Source organism: Biomphalaria glabrata, chromosome 10 (assembly GCF_947242115.1).
Source record: "Biomphalaria glabrata chromosome 10, xgBioGlab47.1, whole genome shotgun sequence".
Taxonomy (NCBI): Eukaryota; Metazoa; Mollusca; class Gastropoda; family Planorbidae; genus Biomphalaria; species Biomphalaria glabrata.
In genome coordinates, this window is record NC_074720.1 from 34,021,178 (window position 1) to 34,037,472 (window position 16,295).

The following is a 16,295-nucleotide window of genomic DNA, read 5'->3' on the forward strand; positions in this document are numbered from 1 at the left end:
AGAAGAGCGGATGGCCGCCATTAAGTGGGACGCACCCAAGCTTAAAAAAGTTGGCCAACTGATGAAGGTGAAACATTTTGAAGAAAATATTGAAGAGAATATTGAAGAGAATAGGTCATTAGTGATGAGGAATTTTAAGCAATGGGAGACGGAGGGGACATTTTATTTTACCTACATTTGCTTCGGCATTCTGTTAGCTTCTGACACCAAACTAAGTGTTAATGTACACTTACTTCGGCATTCTGTTCACCTACATTTACTTCGGCATTCTGTTAGCTTCTGACACCAAACTAAGTGTTAATGTACACTTACTTCGGCATTCTGTTCACCTACATTTACTTCGGCATTCTGTTAGCTTCTGACACCAAACTAAGTGTTAATGTACACTTACTTTGACATTCTGTTCAACTACATTTACTTCGGCATTCTGTTAGCTTCTGACACCAAACAAAGTGTTAATGTACACTTACTTCGGCATTCTGTTCACCTACATTTACTTCGGCATTCTGTTAGCTTCTGACACCAAACTAAGTGTTAATGTACACTTACTTCGGCATTCTGTTAATTCCTGACATCAACTATGAGTCCTAGGCCGACAGAAAAGTAAAAAAAAAAATACAAAAGACCTAAATGCCTGAAAACTTGCTAGACCATAATAAAAACACAGAGAGTTTAGGCCAAGAGGCCTTCATCTTGTACGAAAAAACTAAAACAATAATCTATTTACAAAGCTGTTATCAACTCACTATCTCAGTCTGACTGGGTGGAATCTTGTATCTACGTTACCAATGTCGGATCAAGTTGAATGTAGTATGAAGCGTATCTTCTTGTCTAGAAAATCTATAAATAACATAAATGTCATAGGGACTATTTCTCAATCTACAACAGTATCATCAACATTATTATCACCATAAAACTACATATCTATTGATACTATTTCCTTATTGTGAAAAAAAACAACACCTGCTATTGTGCACAATGTGCACCACGCAAGTCAAGAGGATGTGGCTCCCAAACATGTCGAAACAGTAAACAAATTCTCTGGCTCTCCAGTGCGAGGGGACCTGGAGTCAAAGTAATTGAAACTGCAAAGTACCATCAATTTCTTAATAACTGCTAACTTCTTTCTCTTAGGTTGATGCCATCAACTAATTTCTTTTTTTTAAAGTCTAAATGCTCAAAAATATTTGCATGATATCTATTGTACACATATTAAATGCCATCAACTAATTTCTTTTTTTTAAGTCTATATTACTGGCTATATATTTTAACAAGGCATAAGATGTATCAATACGTTCTCTCTATATTATGTTGGTATGGCGGTAGAGAAATAGGTTCCTGTTATACATTTTATCTACACTATTTTTATCTGATGGCTTCAATTTGGGCTAGTATTGTGGAGTGTGTATGTTTAGTCCTAGGAGCTGGGGGGGGGGGGGGGACATTAAAGTACATTTTAAATTGCAAACAATTCATTGGTTTATTAAAAGTCAAAGTTTTCTTACATTTTTTTTTTCTGTCATGGAATAATTTAAATTTATCTATTCATAATTCATAGATTTTTTTTTCTTTAAATCAGTCAAATAGTTCCCACTCTTCTTTCTTTTATTTATCTCAATCCCTCTCTTTCTCTCCCTCACTCTCTCCCTCTCAATCCCTCTCTTTCTCTCACTTACCCTCTCCCTCCCCTCCAATATTTATCCTCTCTGCTCTGACACATTTCTATAAGAACCTCTAGGATATTATGAGACAGATCACTTATAAATGAAGAAAAGTTTTTAAAAAAAAGATACGAAGTTCCAAAATCCCCCCCCCCCCCACCACTATCGTTCCTACCTAATGAAAAGCTCACGGGGGCGTCTTTCTTGTGTAAGCGGGCACTGGAGGTATCCGGTACAGTTTGCTATAAAGCACGCGGTCCTTACCCCAGCTTCTTCCGTCGTGGATCTAAATAATACATAAATATCTGAGTCCGCGTTCTACAACGTACCATGGCGTGATGGGGCCTCCTGCTGGGGGCCCCGTTCATGGGCCAGTGCTACCGGAGAATCGCTTAGAGCGAAAGAAGAGAAAAAAAAAAGAAAGGGGAGGTGCCCCCTTCGTCCATAACTTCTGGGATACGTTGGTAGCCTTCTGTCATTTGAAGCAGCGTGACATCACTGGCGCGTGAATGAAAAGTACATTCAGAATACAGACAATTCAGTCTTGGATAGATGATGCGGGAATAACAGAAGAGTATAACTAACCAAGGAAGAGGTATTCTATAAACGTGGCGATGTATGGACACTATTTTCCTGGTCATGTGTCCTACTCCATTAACTCCCCTGTTCCAATGAAATATCAAAATAAGCTTTATTGTATCGACGAGTTAAAGGGGCTATAACTTTGTGAGGACCAACTATGAATCTATGTAAATTAGCTCCCATGCGACTTCTTTGGATTGGTTTACAATGCTTAGTGTAAATCTCCTATTGTTATCTGCCCCTCCTGGGGTATCGTTTTGAAGACAAATATACGTTCGTGGTACATGTGTTTTATAAAGATGAATGCGACCCTAGAATTGAATTTAGAAAAGTCTTGAAATATTGGCGTTTTAGAAAGAAAAGAACCAACACAAAAAAAAAACATCAAAGACTCATTCTAATCTGGAGGTAATTAAAGGCATTCAGCACAGACTGCGAGCCACAGGATTTATATAAGTTAAAAGGATTGTTTCCAGAGCTTTACAGGATTACACACACATACGCACACACATTTCCATACCCCCTCACCACCACCAGACGTAAACACCCAAAGGTTATAATAGAATCTACGTCTATCTATCATCCAGGTGTATTACAATGACATAGATAGTAGGACTTAACACGAGCTACGCATTAAAGAAGGGGACACAACCTATAAGCACATTTTAAAAAATTAAGCAATATACATTCTCTAATATATCAGAGACACAAAGAAAAACCCTTGCAGAAAACAGGTGCAAGCGCCGTAAAGTGATTTTCAATGAACCCCCGGTGGTGAACAACGACTTTGTCTGCATCCGTGTGACAAAAAAAGTAGGTCACAATTGGGTCTACGTTTACATGTGGATTACAGCACTCGTCCTTTAATCTTCGGACTTAATAAAATTCCTCTATAAACGATATATATCACAATTAATGTGATTGAAAGTGAAAAGCAAACGAAGAGGAACGACTTACAACGTTCTAGCCATGTCTCGCCTTGCACTGTGAGCGTGGAGCTTGTCCAGTCTTCTACTCTGATATGCTGTATTATTTATTTTAATCAAGAGAACCTAATTTTTTAATTGATCTTCTTTCACCTCTTATTGATTCTCCCATTTAGACACAAAAAACACGAAAATGTAATCTGTTATCACTGACCTTGGATGTAAGACAATTAAGAGAGTTGCATGATCGACACCGCATTTATTTAATTTACCAGAAACGCTTTTATTTATTAACAATTTCGACCCAATATGTTTTTTTTTTTTTACAGCCGACATATCAAAAAGTACAAGATTAAACTTTGTTCCGTTTTTAAGGACTATTTGAGCTCTTTCTCAGCGTGAATTTCTCCTTGGCAGGAAACTTACTTTTGTAGACAGTGTATAAAACAATCTTTTTTCTGTCATATGACAGAATAAATGTTTAAAAGTAAAGTTTCCCTTTCAGACCGTGGGGCAGATAATGTTTAAGTCATCAATTTCTCTGGCCAAGGGCTATTGGGCAGGGTTTCATGTGGCTAGAACAACTACCAAACGCCTTTACCTTTCACAACTTAAGTCAGGTACCCATTAGAGTTGGGTGGACTCAGTGGTGCCCAAAAAATCTCGAAATTGAAAATCCCAGGCTTCTCTAAGATTCGAACCCAGGACCTCAGGTTCGGAAACCAGGCGCTTAACAACTCGGCCACGGCGCCCTGAATACGTGTTTTTCTGTGTAAAAATTGTTTAAAAACAAAATGAAATGTAGGTATAACTGTATTATTATTTGTGTTGAGGGAGGAGTTAATAAAATAAAGAGTCACTCCCGCCAAGTTGATAACAAACAAAACAAAACATTTAAAAAAAACATTTTTTAAAAAAGAGAATACCTCCATTTATTAAACTTAAAATATAATAAAATAATTTATAAAAAAAAATATTTTAAAACATATTTGGTTTAAACCTGGTATTGAACCCTTGACAGCTTCTTGGACGCACGGTGTTTTTGATTCGGCCAGCGGGAAATGCATACTTGTGCTATTATTTATTGGTATGTTGTTATGGGTGTACACCCAAAGTATTGTGTCAGCATTTGCAAGCGTGAAATAAGAAAATTAGGTCCAGAACTGAAAAACATAAAAGTCGGTGTAAATAAGGACTATTTGCTAGGACGGAGAATTGAGGGGGTAAAGAAAAGTGATTCTCGAATTTACGGGCAGGTCCAAGTTATATGTACGAAAAAAGAAAAGAAGGGGGAGGTCCATTGTTATATTGAAACACATCAACGGGCGTAGCCGTTGGGTAATTCTAGGTAAACATAATACTGCAAATGGAAACTCTATTCTGGAGATGTATAACTTTGATTTGCAATCGATCAACAGACTGAGGGCAGAAAAAAAAATTACTCAAAATGAATAGTAGGTCTCATTAGAGGCAAATGTTAATGTTAAAAACGTTTACATTTCTCTAGTAAGGCTTTCTTTCTAATTGTTCTTATCAATCTCCAAACATTGATGAAGCTCATTCTTAATCTTATATTTTTTTCTCCTTACTTGTGAATTATTTGTAGTGCTTTGACCCATCCATTCACGGGCCACAACATTATCTATTTCCCTTTTTCTTGACTTCATTTTCTGTCGCCTTCTTTTTTTTTTTTTTTTTTGGTTTGTTTGTTTTCGTTACGATGAAAAAAAAAATAGGCGGGACATTCGGAACCTGAATTGTCCGTTCATTCCATAAGCTGGTTATGGTGATGGAAACTGCTCACAAAATGTGAAGCTTTTAAACAGCAATTGCAAAGAGCAAAACCGCCCCCCCCCCCGGGTCTCACGTGGGAAGGGGGAATGGAGAAGGTATTCCAGAACGACTTGGTGGTTATGTGTTCGCCAGTGTAACACTAATGTGTAGAACGTGTGTAGACAGTGTGTCAGCAGACGAAGACAAGAAATGTCTCGCGACACTTGACTTGGGTAAACCAGAAGTGACACTTCTGACTAATGGCGAAGCCCCGGTGTTAAAACATGACCACTCACCTTGTCCCGGCTCACACCTGTCAGCTAGTTAGGCAACAAATGGATTGCCTCCTCCCCTGGCTCTTGTGGAAGTGGAAGACATGTATCTGTGTGTTTCGTCTACCTGTGTCCAGGGGCGTAGCTATCTCATTTTTATGTCGTCCATTCGGTGCCTTTACCCCCCCCCCTTTTCTCTCTCCCTGTCCTCTTATATTGTTAAACCAACAGTAAATATAATAACAGACTATTTTTTTTTTATAAACAGACTCACAGCAGCAATTGGAACACACGATGACCAGCTAACAGCTGTAAAAAAAAACAAAAAAAATCCATAAAACTTATGACCATATCACAAGGTCCTCGGGAATAGCAAATACCTTTCTTTAGGGAATAGTACAAGGCAGTGCTTTTTTTTTGTGTGTAAAAAACAAAAAATAGGTGCCCTACTCAGTAATGGATTACCTCACTTTTAATAAACGATTAATAATAAACGTTAAAATACAAGAAAAGTCATATTTTCTCCCCTAATGAAAAAGGTGCCGGTACGCCGTACCGGTGCGTACCGTCACACAAAAAAAAATAGGTGCCGGTACTCAGTGATGGATTTCCTCACTTTTAATAAATGATTAATAATAAACGTTAAAATACAAGAAAAGTCATATTTTCTCCCCCAATGAAAAAGGTACCGGTACGCCGTACCGGTGCGTAAGTCACAAAAAAAAAAAAAAAGCGCTGGTACCAGGGAGAAGAAAAGACAGACAGAGATATCGATGGGAAGACAACATAAAAACGGACGGGCCTGTCACAGAATGCAATCCTAAAGCAAAAACAGAGAGAAATGGCGAAAGATGGTTAACTGATCATGTGTGGTGCCCCAACGACTCAACAGACTAAGGTGAAGGTTAATAATAATTATTTTACTTCCTAAATATAACATTAATGTCAATATTTTTTTTTTAAATGTTTGAATTCTCCAATTGGTAATACGATTTTTTTTTTAATTCAGACATCAATAGTTCTGTAACAATCAGGAAAACTGATGGCATCATATTGATTGGAAACAATAGGTAAATTTACTATTTTGTTCTTGTCTTATAGATGAATGCATTGTGATATGGTTGAAAATAAAATATTTTTTAAAATACACTGGGAAAGTTTGTTGTCTGGTAGAAGAGATGCAAAGAATTTCTGAGCTGCTTCCTATTCAGAGTCGAACTGCTTGACAAGTCTAAAGGCGGTTCAGAAGCGGCGTAAGCATGAAGCTGAATGTGGAAGCACTTTGGTGTTAAGTTTGTGTCACCTAATATAAGTGTCATTTTGAATTGTAGAAAAATAACCACAGGTTTAGACTTCGAGCAACAATAGAATCTCCAATAACCAAGGGAGTTAAACATAAACAGTGATCTCTGTCTATAGGAGAAACCAATTTTTAAGAGGATATAAATACAAGGGAGGAAAATAAGTTTAAAGTTTCATGTTAAGTTTACTTTGGTGAATCTTGAAAGAATTTTTATTCTGAGTTAATAGCGTGTGTTTATTGTGTGTGTGTGATTTCTATCCATCTCTCCAGCCCAGTGGCGCTACAACCCATGGAGTACCTCCCATTAAAGTGGGATATCATTCTTGTCTTAAATGCAACTGTCATAGATCTATTGAACTGCATGGCTCATGTGGTTGTTAAACGAAACCGACCTGTTCCACTCTATCAATATATACCAGTATTAACCTGGTCATGAGACATGCCAGTCAAAAGAGCTCTTGTTCTTTGAGTAGATTATATACAATCTTCACCAGGATTCGAATCCGGGACCCACGGACAAGAAGCCAAGGGCTTTATCGCTTTATATATATATAGAATACAAAGAGTCCTTATAACTCTACATGATAAGGTACAAAGAGACAAAGGAACAAATAAATAAAGGAACAAACAAACAAAGGAACAAAGATTAATGGAACAAGTAAAGGAACAAAAATTAACACAAAGGAACAAAGAGACTAGGGGATAAACAAAAAAACAAACAAACAAATGAACAAAGAAACAAACGAACAAAGAAACAAAGGAATAAAAATAAAAGGAACAAACAAAGGAACAAACAAATAAAGGAGGCAACGGAAATAATAAACAAATACAAATTAACAAAGAAACACAGCGACAAATGGATCAAAAAATATAAAGGAACAAAGAGACAAGGGAACAAACATACAAACAAAAAAAAACATATGTCAAGGAACTATTTGTTAAAATGTGTTTATTGTTCAAACTTTTGTTTCACTTGAATGATTGTATTTCTGACCACCCAAACAAAACATGCAAGCAGCACATTCACAAACACACACATATGTTTGTACATCATAACAGAAACATAATACCCAGCATACAACTTAAATATGTTATTGAGTGGGAAATATAAAGTTTGCGTGTTAAATGCTTTGGGGAAAAAAATCGCAATCGAATGTAAACATGTATAAACCAATTTTTAATTATTTTTTTTATATTTATCATATACATATATATATAATTTAAAAAATTTCAAATATTCGCTCATTTCCAATCAATGCAATAAATCATAAATTAGACAAAATGACATAAAGAAATATTTTATTAAAAAACAAACAACGGCAAATAATATAATTTATGTTGATTTTAAAAGGCAGAATATACAAATGAATACTTATAGTAACGTCAGACTCTCATATATGTTTAGTATACTGACTCACGGTCGTTATTCGGATGTGTTGATATAATTTGCATCAATAAATCTAGTTACTAGATTAATTAGTGTGTTGTACCGCCTAACCTCGTGTGATCAACTCGAGGTCTTAACAGCCTAAAGAACATATTCATTCCTGGTCTGCGAATTTTGAATATTTCAATTTCTTAAATTTTGACATATTACCAATCCCACTAGCCTCGGAATAGAAAGATCAAATTGCGAGACTCCAAACGTTACAGCGTTCTCTTGATGGATATTAAGTTACTGAAGACATACAAACCATATAAGAGGACAATAAAATACGTACTGTACTTTGTGATAGTACTTGTTCATAATTCATTTCTAAATGTCTTGACTTTAAAAAAAAAAAAAAGTAACTTGACATAGTTATTTGACTCAAAAGAGCTCATGCTTAGCAGACTAAAAGACCACTCAACAGTGCAGTTAGAAGGCTATCGATAAAAATATGAAAAATTCTGTCCAGACAGAAGTTGAATTAATATGAAAATATTTGGCTTCGAATATAGAACCTCTTCTTTATTCGACACTATGTTACGCACCTATTTGATCAGAATGAATGTAAATTAACACAACCTCTGTGTGCACCATATTGACTCTAAATTTATACTATATATATCTCAGAGCATGCACTCATAAGTAGACAGATCTTTTGAGCATTATTAACTCTTTTAAAACTAGCACCAAGAAAAACGTGAGTTCAAGGGTACATCATCTTGTAGTTGTTAGTAGCTATAGAGTTAAACTTTCAACAATTTTCTTTATTGAGTTGCATTTGGCTATATATGTAGCGTTAAAAGGCAATTTGCAGTCAATTTGTTTCCAAGACAGATCTACATGATCTAGATCTATATCAGGTTTATTTCCTAGACAAATCTATTTGATATAGATCTACATAAGTTTATTTCCAAGACAGATCTACTTCATAAAGATCTCTATTATAAGTTTACTTCCAAGACAGACAACTGTCTGTGAACAATGACAGACAAAGTTACATGTTTTAGTTTACGCTATACAGTAATCCCCAGCGGGCCATATCCGGCCGGAGTCCCGATGTGTCCCTCCGTCCCAGCCAATGTCTGACCACATTAAAGGTGATGCCGAGGCACATGTGGCTGAAATTTAAACGCTCCTTTTCTGAAAAATGTCGGACATCACTTTTTTTTTTAAATTTCGTTAGCATCTTTCTAAAGTAGAAGCCAGATTAAACTGATAATTAAAATAAAAATTTATTTTCTAGTTGTTTTTTTTCTCGTCCAATGCCTGGAGTCAATCAACCATGTCAGCAAAGGCAAGACATTAGCCAAACAGTTTAAAAGGTCTGCACTATCTGAAGTGACAGTCATTAAGTCATCCAGATAATAAAACAATAATGAGTTTTATAATAAATTATAAACAAATTTTTAAAATCTCTTTAAAACCAACAATCTCAAAGATTGAGAGCAAAATTACATCTATAAAAGAAAACTACACTCAGGAAATTACACGTATGTACTTGTAACGACGTACAATTCTACATAATTATAAAATATTTCACAATATAATAGCGTAATATCCCAAACTTTGAAATATCTATATTGTTATTTCAGTCATTTAATGAAACAATATCAGATACAACAATTACTTATTTCAAAGAAAACCAAAATACTGACTTAATCGTACATTTTGGTGAACTTTTTAAAAATATACAATTGATAAATTTTATGAGCATTGCACACACAATTGTAATAATTAGTAACCTATTGTCTAATGTTCAAAGCATTTGATCTTATTTGCCAAACACTGCAATCTGATAGCACAATGGAACTGAGATCCATTCACTTTTCAATCTTTTACCATCGTACACTGCGTCTCGTCTATGTTTTGGTCCATACACCTCTTTGTTTACTATTTACAATCTCTCCCTCTCTCTCTCTGTTAATCTTTCAACCATACACAAGTACATTATTGCCACGTTATTTCATTAAGCTAAAGAATCTATACAATGAAAATATCATTGATGATTGCTGGCCATAATTAAACAGTTAAGTTTATCAGAGTGGTTTCAAACAAATAAAGAGGAAAACAACCAATCAACAGTACACACATCAATCAGTTGACGTTTTTACACTCAGTAGTACATTGGCATGCAGAACCTGAAACTGAAACTAAAATGAAACAGTCACACAATATGAGAACAAAATGTCGAAGAGTTTTCTGATAATTTTTACCATAAACACAGCTAAGAAGATACTTTTCAGCCTCTTTCTCATTTGCAACTTAAAGAGAGTTAAAGAGAGTTAGCTCTTAGGATACCTGGTTGTTAAACGTCTGCGAGTTCAAGGAACCACTTTGACGTGGAGTACAGAGCTTCGCTTGAAAAGATTGTTGTGTTCCTCCATGGAACTCTTCGAAGAACATGTTCATCTGTGCTTTTATCAAAGCGAATGTCTGTAGCTGCCACAAGGGCAACAAAAGTTAATGTACAAGATCTGTACACTTTTTAAATAACACATTTGTTCCTAGTACTAGATCTGTACACTTTTTAAACAACACAGTGGTTCCTTGCTCTTTAGTGAGCTAGTCATGTTTCCTTATGTCCAAAGTAGCTGGTGAGTTGCTCTTTAGTGAGCTAGTCATGTTTCCTTATGTCCAAAGTAGCTGGTGAGTTGCTCTTTAGTGAGCTAGTCTTGTTTCCTAATGTCCAAAGTCTGCTGGTGAGTTGCTCTTTAGTGAGCTAGTCTTGTTTCCTAATGTCCAAAGTCTGCTGGTGAGTTGCTCTTTAGTGAGCTAGTCTTGTTTCCTAATGTCCAAAGTCTGCTGGTGAGTTGCTCTTTAGTGAGCTAGTCTTGTTTCCTTATGTCCAAAGTAGCTGGTGAGTTGCTCTTTAGTGAGCTAGTCTTGTTTCCTTATGTCCAAAGGAGCTGGTTAGTTGCTCTTTAGTGAGCTAGTCTTGTTTCCTTATATCCAAAGTGGCTGGTGATTTGCTCTTTAGGACTGCAATTTCAGTAAGCGTCTCTCTATGAGTTCAGAAGTGTAAATCTTTCTCGCTCTTTCAAGCACACTCCAAAGAAAATCGAAACGAACGTCCACAAAGATTCTAAATACACATCCTCTCGTTTACAATAAGAAGTTCTATATAATAAATAGCCGAATTCTCATTATGAAAAGCAGAATTTACACATTCACATTTTTCAAAAATTTGAAAACGTGATTTTGTTTAGAAAGAGTAAAGAAACGCCCTACTCATTACTTTGAGTGTCTTTGAGACTTAATTCTGAATGTTCCTACGAGTAATGTAATAGAATCAAGTGAAGCTGAACTGGTCCAGATTAGAGCAAAATTCATCCAATCCTCACCAAGCGTTTGATTCAACTGAAGAACCTCGTCACGTTGCAGAAGCAAAACACGACAAAGCTCGCAAGTGATGAGCCTTTAGTGTGACGTCAGCTTCTGCAGTCTTACGATGTTGTGTAGGTCAAGGTGCAGTTTCCGCCTTTAAATTCCCATTTATTGAGCTCTATTAAGATACAAGACACATGTAGTCAAAGATGACGTCATCTTATTAACATATTTCCTGTGACAGACGACTTGTGCCCAACGTTCGCACAAAAAACACAATTTTCATTGTTGATCTTTTTTTTTTTGTTATTGTTTTTACTTTTTTTTTTTACAATTTTGAAATTGTATGCTGTTTAGCTGTAGGGCAGTTTAATGACGAAATTAAATAAAACTAAAGATTTCATTTCAATTATTATCTCAAGCATAGGACTTTTTAAATAAAGTATTAATATATGCAGACACTGGGGGTCATGAGAATGACCGTAGCGCGGGCGAATACACAAGATGTCTTTGCCTTGTAACGTAATGACTACGTTCTCGGCCACAAGTTGCGTCGTGCTGGTGTTACATCCAGTTTATTTAAGAAAGCAAAGACGATCCTGAAGCAGGAAGGGAGAGAGGGGTCTCTCTACGTCAGACCCCACATCTCGCCCTGGCGTCATTGAAGTCTTGGCCAGTACTGCGACGTCATAGCTCCCATGTGGTGGTGGTGGTGGGCCCCCATGTCCTGCGCCCCGCCTGGTACTTGGATGGGCACAGACACGCCGGGGGAGATCAGACCTGGGAAATAAGAATAGAAAAATGGTGTCAGAATCAAACCCCAAAATAAAATATAAGTCATAGGGTAAGCTTATAGATATTAAACCTTTCTTGATGACGAGGTGACTCGTAACATTATATGCTTTTTCACTTGGTCCCAAAACCCAAATCCCCATGAACTGGCTAAACAGTAACATACTTCGATTCTAAGTCAATGAGCTTAAATTTACTGTTGTTAATGAACGTCATTCACCAATCGTAAAAAACCAACATTGAACCACTTGATTCTCTATATTTTCTTTACAAATTACGATCTAATTTTAATCAACTATGGTTATCACGTGACACTTTTTATTCCGTTGTTTTATCAATATCATGATGTGACCGTTCGTTTTTGGTGAATGAGGTTCATTGAATCTGACCTGAAGAGAACCCATTAGGAATGTTTCTCTTTTTCAATCTCTCTCTCTCTCTCTCCCTCTCTCTCTCTCTCTCTTTCTATCTATCTGTCTGTCAGTCTGTCTGTCTTCTACTTATCTACACCGCTTTATCACCTTAATGGAAATGCAATTTATCAAAGCTTACCTGTAGAGACAGAATTGTGTGGGGGTTGTGTCATATGGTTCTGGTGCATGCCAACTGTAGGGCCGCAGGGCGGTCGGCCGTAGTTGCCGAGAGACAGAGGATGATCGTACGCTCGGTGGTTGTAATCTGACAGAAGAAAAAAAAAATTACATTCTAATTTCAAATACAGAATTCATCAAATTGTGTCAAATTATTTAAACACAGTTATTTAAACCAGAAATGTCGATTACTTGACACGTGCCCAACAAGAGTGTGCCTTTAAGATTGAGTGTGTCCAATGATTGTATGTGCCTATTGATTGAGAGTGCACAGTGATTGTATGTACCAAATGATTGAGTGTGTCCAGTGATTGTATGTACCCAATGATTAAGTATGTGTAGTGATTATATGTACCCAATGATTGAGTGTCCAGTGATTGTTTATACCCACTGATTGTATTTACCCAGTGATTGTGTTCACCCAAAGATTATGTGTTCCCAGTGACAGCTAAAGAATGAAAGATTAACAATAGTGTTCAATTAGGAAGTTTGTGACCTCAATTCAATGCAACAAACACTTTACAAAGATGTGACACTTTGTATGGATTCTGTGCCAGGACTAAGAAAGAGAGAGAGAGAGAGGCAGACAAACAGATACACACATACACACTAACGAGTGCCAAGAGATATTCGAGTATCATTCAAGTGTGACCAAGAGTCATTCATCACTCACCAGGTATCATACAAGAGTACGACGAAGGTGCCGAGGACTGAATGCAGGCAGGGTTCGGTGGGATGTTATTGGACAGTGAGTAGCCAGACATGGATGGCATCGAGCTGTGAACACAAAAACGCATGGTCAGCAATGGTCATAAAGTAACGAATCCCTTATATTCATAATGTACTTAGAATTTACATGTAATATTTTTTTTAATTAAAGAAACATATTTTTTAAAAAACCCAGCTGCTTGTTCTTAAACCCAGCTGTACTGTCTACAAGTATATCACAGAATTTTTAAACAAATATACCACAGCATTTTTGTTTTTTTTTGACAGTTAGTAGGAAATTGAATAATTCACTCACCTGTACGTGTCGGCCATGGAAGGAATAGACTGGTGGATGGCTGGAGGCACCCCTGGGTACATGCTGTTACTAAAGCCGTGGTTGATGGGGAGCCGTGTGGCACCATTGCATACGTCCCTCCTCTGGTTCCTCAACTTTTCTTCCCTCCTCCATTTCGCTCTCCTGTTGGGGAGGAACAGAGAGGCCATTGAAAATACGATACACAGTTAAATTATGTCTACTAAGTAGATCTATGAGCTAAAGTCACTTGTAGACTTTTGACCAACTGTAGTTATAATATTGGAGATATTGATACATGGAGGAAATTTTTTAGAAATATTAAGCGTTTTGGTGTATCCGGTCATAATCCGGTGTACAAAATGGAGGACGTCACAACTGTGTACACTTTTATAGCACCGCAGAAACAATTTTTCCGAGCTCTTCCGTTCGTAGCACAAAAATACTCTCACTATGTAGGAAGCATCATCAACTACCTCGCATTGAGAAACTGTTGAAATTATAGCTCCCTTTTTTTTTTAATATATAGTTGGCAACAGTTTGGTTCAATCTAGAGTCCTTGACATTGACCTTGACATTAGTTTATCGTAAAAAACACACACAAAAAAAAAAGCTCAGTGATGTAGAGTCATATCTAAAATAACACAGAGTTCAGGCAGGGTATTAAAATCGGCCCGGCATTGCTATACTATCCGGCCCACAAATTGTATATCATAAGATTGACATCCATTTCTAGGTCTACCTGTCCTCAAAATCATTTTGTTAAGTTTGATAATGTATCGATAACTGAACGCATGCATACAATGAACTCTGTATCTTTATAAAAAAAATATAGTAGGCCTTGTGTCTCTTTTTAATCGCTAAAAGTGTGGGCCCTAAAAGGATGAAGCCTACTAGTAGCACTATCTACGGATGTAGACTATTACATTAGTTCGGAAAATGTGTTAGATTACATTAGCTTTATACTGTAGAGTCTGTAAAAGATTTTTTTTAAACACGACTCTATTTTTAATATTATTATTATTAACACTTTAATACGTTCTTTAGTGGATTCTTAAGGCCCTTTAGGTGACCCTACCGGCCCATTTGGGACCGGCCCACTGGGCATTTGCTGGAATGCCCATATAGCCAGTTCGCCCCTGGTTCAGGCATTGAGATAAAAAGTTCGCGAAAGCTCGGAATGGACAGATGTCTTCGATCCTAAAAGGATTTGTGACTATGTCGAGTTCACAGCGACGTCAAAACTTTAAAGAATAAATACATCCTTTGAGATTTGCAACCAAATTTTTTTTTAACCTTGGCTGGATTTAAGAAAGGGGTTACCCTGATTTTACCTGTTGGAAAACCACACTTGGATCCTGGCTTCCGGGAGATCAATCTTCTGCGCGAGCCTCTCTCTGGCAAACACATCCGGGTAGTGCGTCCTTTCAAATTCTGTAACATCCAAAAACTTTATGCTATAAAGTTTCAGAATAATATGTTCTAGGGGTATTAAATGGTACAATATAGGAAATACAATATTTGAAGTTCGTATCGAAACGAAAGTCTAATCCTAAAAGGGTTTAAGTTGTATACAATAGCAGTAATCCTATGCCGTAGAACTGTGGTAGAGTTTATTAAATATAAAAGTTTATTAAATATAACTATTACTCTTAACATTTAAAAGACACTCTTTATATTTCTTTACTTTTAAGTATAGCCAAAAAACAAATAAAAATTTTTAATTTTTTTTTAAATTTAAACTTTTAGAAATAGAATAACACAGGGTAACTATTTACAATTATATTAATTCATTCCGTATTTCTCTTGTATGTTACATAAATCTTTGCAATCGATTTTTCAACCACTTCTATTATTTTTTTTTTATAAAACAATGAAGACATGAAAATTATAAAATTGTGAAATTATAAGAGTTACATCTCTGAAAATTGTAGACAGTATATAGATATTGGCTCAGAGAACCAGGTGAGATTTGAACCCAAGCCTTTAAAGCAAGACTAAAGAGTACAAACCTTTTTCTAGAGATTCAATCTGTCCAGCTGTAAAGGACGTCCTGTTTCTCTGTAACTTCCGTTTTAGACGCATGCGCATTTGTTCGTCCGTCTCGCCCGCCTGACCATCACTCTGACTTCCGGTTGACCCAGCACTGCTAATGAGGTCATCTGTTGGTGAAACAAAAGAAATATATTGACAGTTACGATGAATATTTCTCCCCCCCCCCCTCAAAATATTCCTTAAGCGTGACTGTAATATAAATTCTGTGTGAATTATTTGAAATTTGAAAACGATATACTCCAAAACAAACAAAAACTTGCTCGCCAAAAGAAGAAATAAAAAGACCAATACTAAAAAGAATCATAGGTCCTTCTAAGCGAGACAGATAAAATCGTAATCCTTGCATTCGCTAATTTGTTAATATCAATCATCAGTTCTCTTTTCGTTATATAGAAATAATACCACAGAAAACACGTGTAAAGACCACTCCATCACACACACACACACTTACACACATGACACATTGAATTAAAAGCACAACAGCTAAGGAGATAGATTATAAAGATGGAAGTGTTCTTAATGCTTAGATCGGTGATAGATAGCTAGATTTAGTCGGTAATTCAGAGT

At 36.3% G+C, this 16,295-nt stretch overlaps 1 protein-coding gene across 2 annotated transcripts in view; it reads right to left on the minus strand.

The window, feature by feature from the left end:
• Positions 1-7,460: 7,460 nt before the first annotated feature.
• LOC106055228 (paired box protein Pax-6-like) overlaps positions 7,461-16,295 on the minus strand; it is a 111,370-nt gene continuing 102,535 nt past the window's right edge. For both annotated transcript variants that reach the window (XM_056044551.1, XM_056044552.1), the window contains exons 7-12: positions 15,686-15,835; positions 15,008-15,107; positions 13,677-13,838; positions 13,326-13,429; positions 12,615-12,740; positions 7,461-12,050 (exon numbers count right to left, since the gene is read on the minus strand). In XM_056044551.1, the coding sequence (XP_055900526.1) occupies positions 11,929-12,050; positions 12,615-12,740; positions 13,326-13,429; positions 13,677-13,838; positions 15,008-15,107; positions 15,686-15,835 (764 nt within the window). In that variant the 3' untranslated portion in view covers positions 7,461-11,928. The remainder of the gene's footprint in view (positions 12,051-12,614; positions 12,741-13,325; positions 13,430-13,676; positions 13,839-15,007; positions 15,108-15,685; positions 15,836-16,295) is intronic.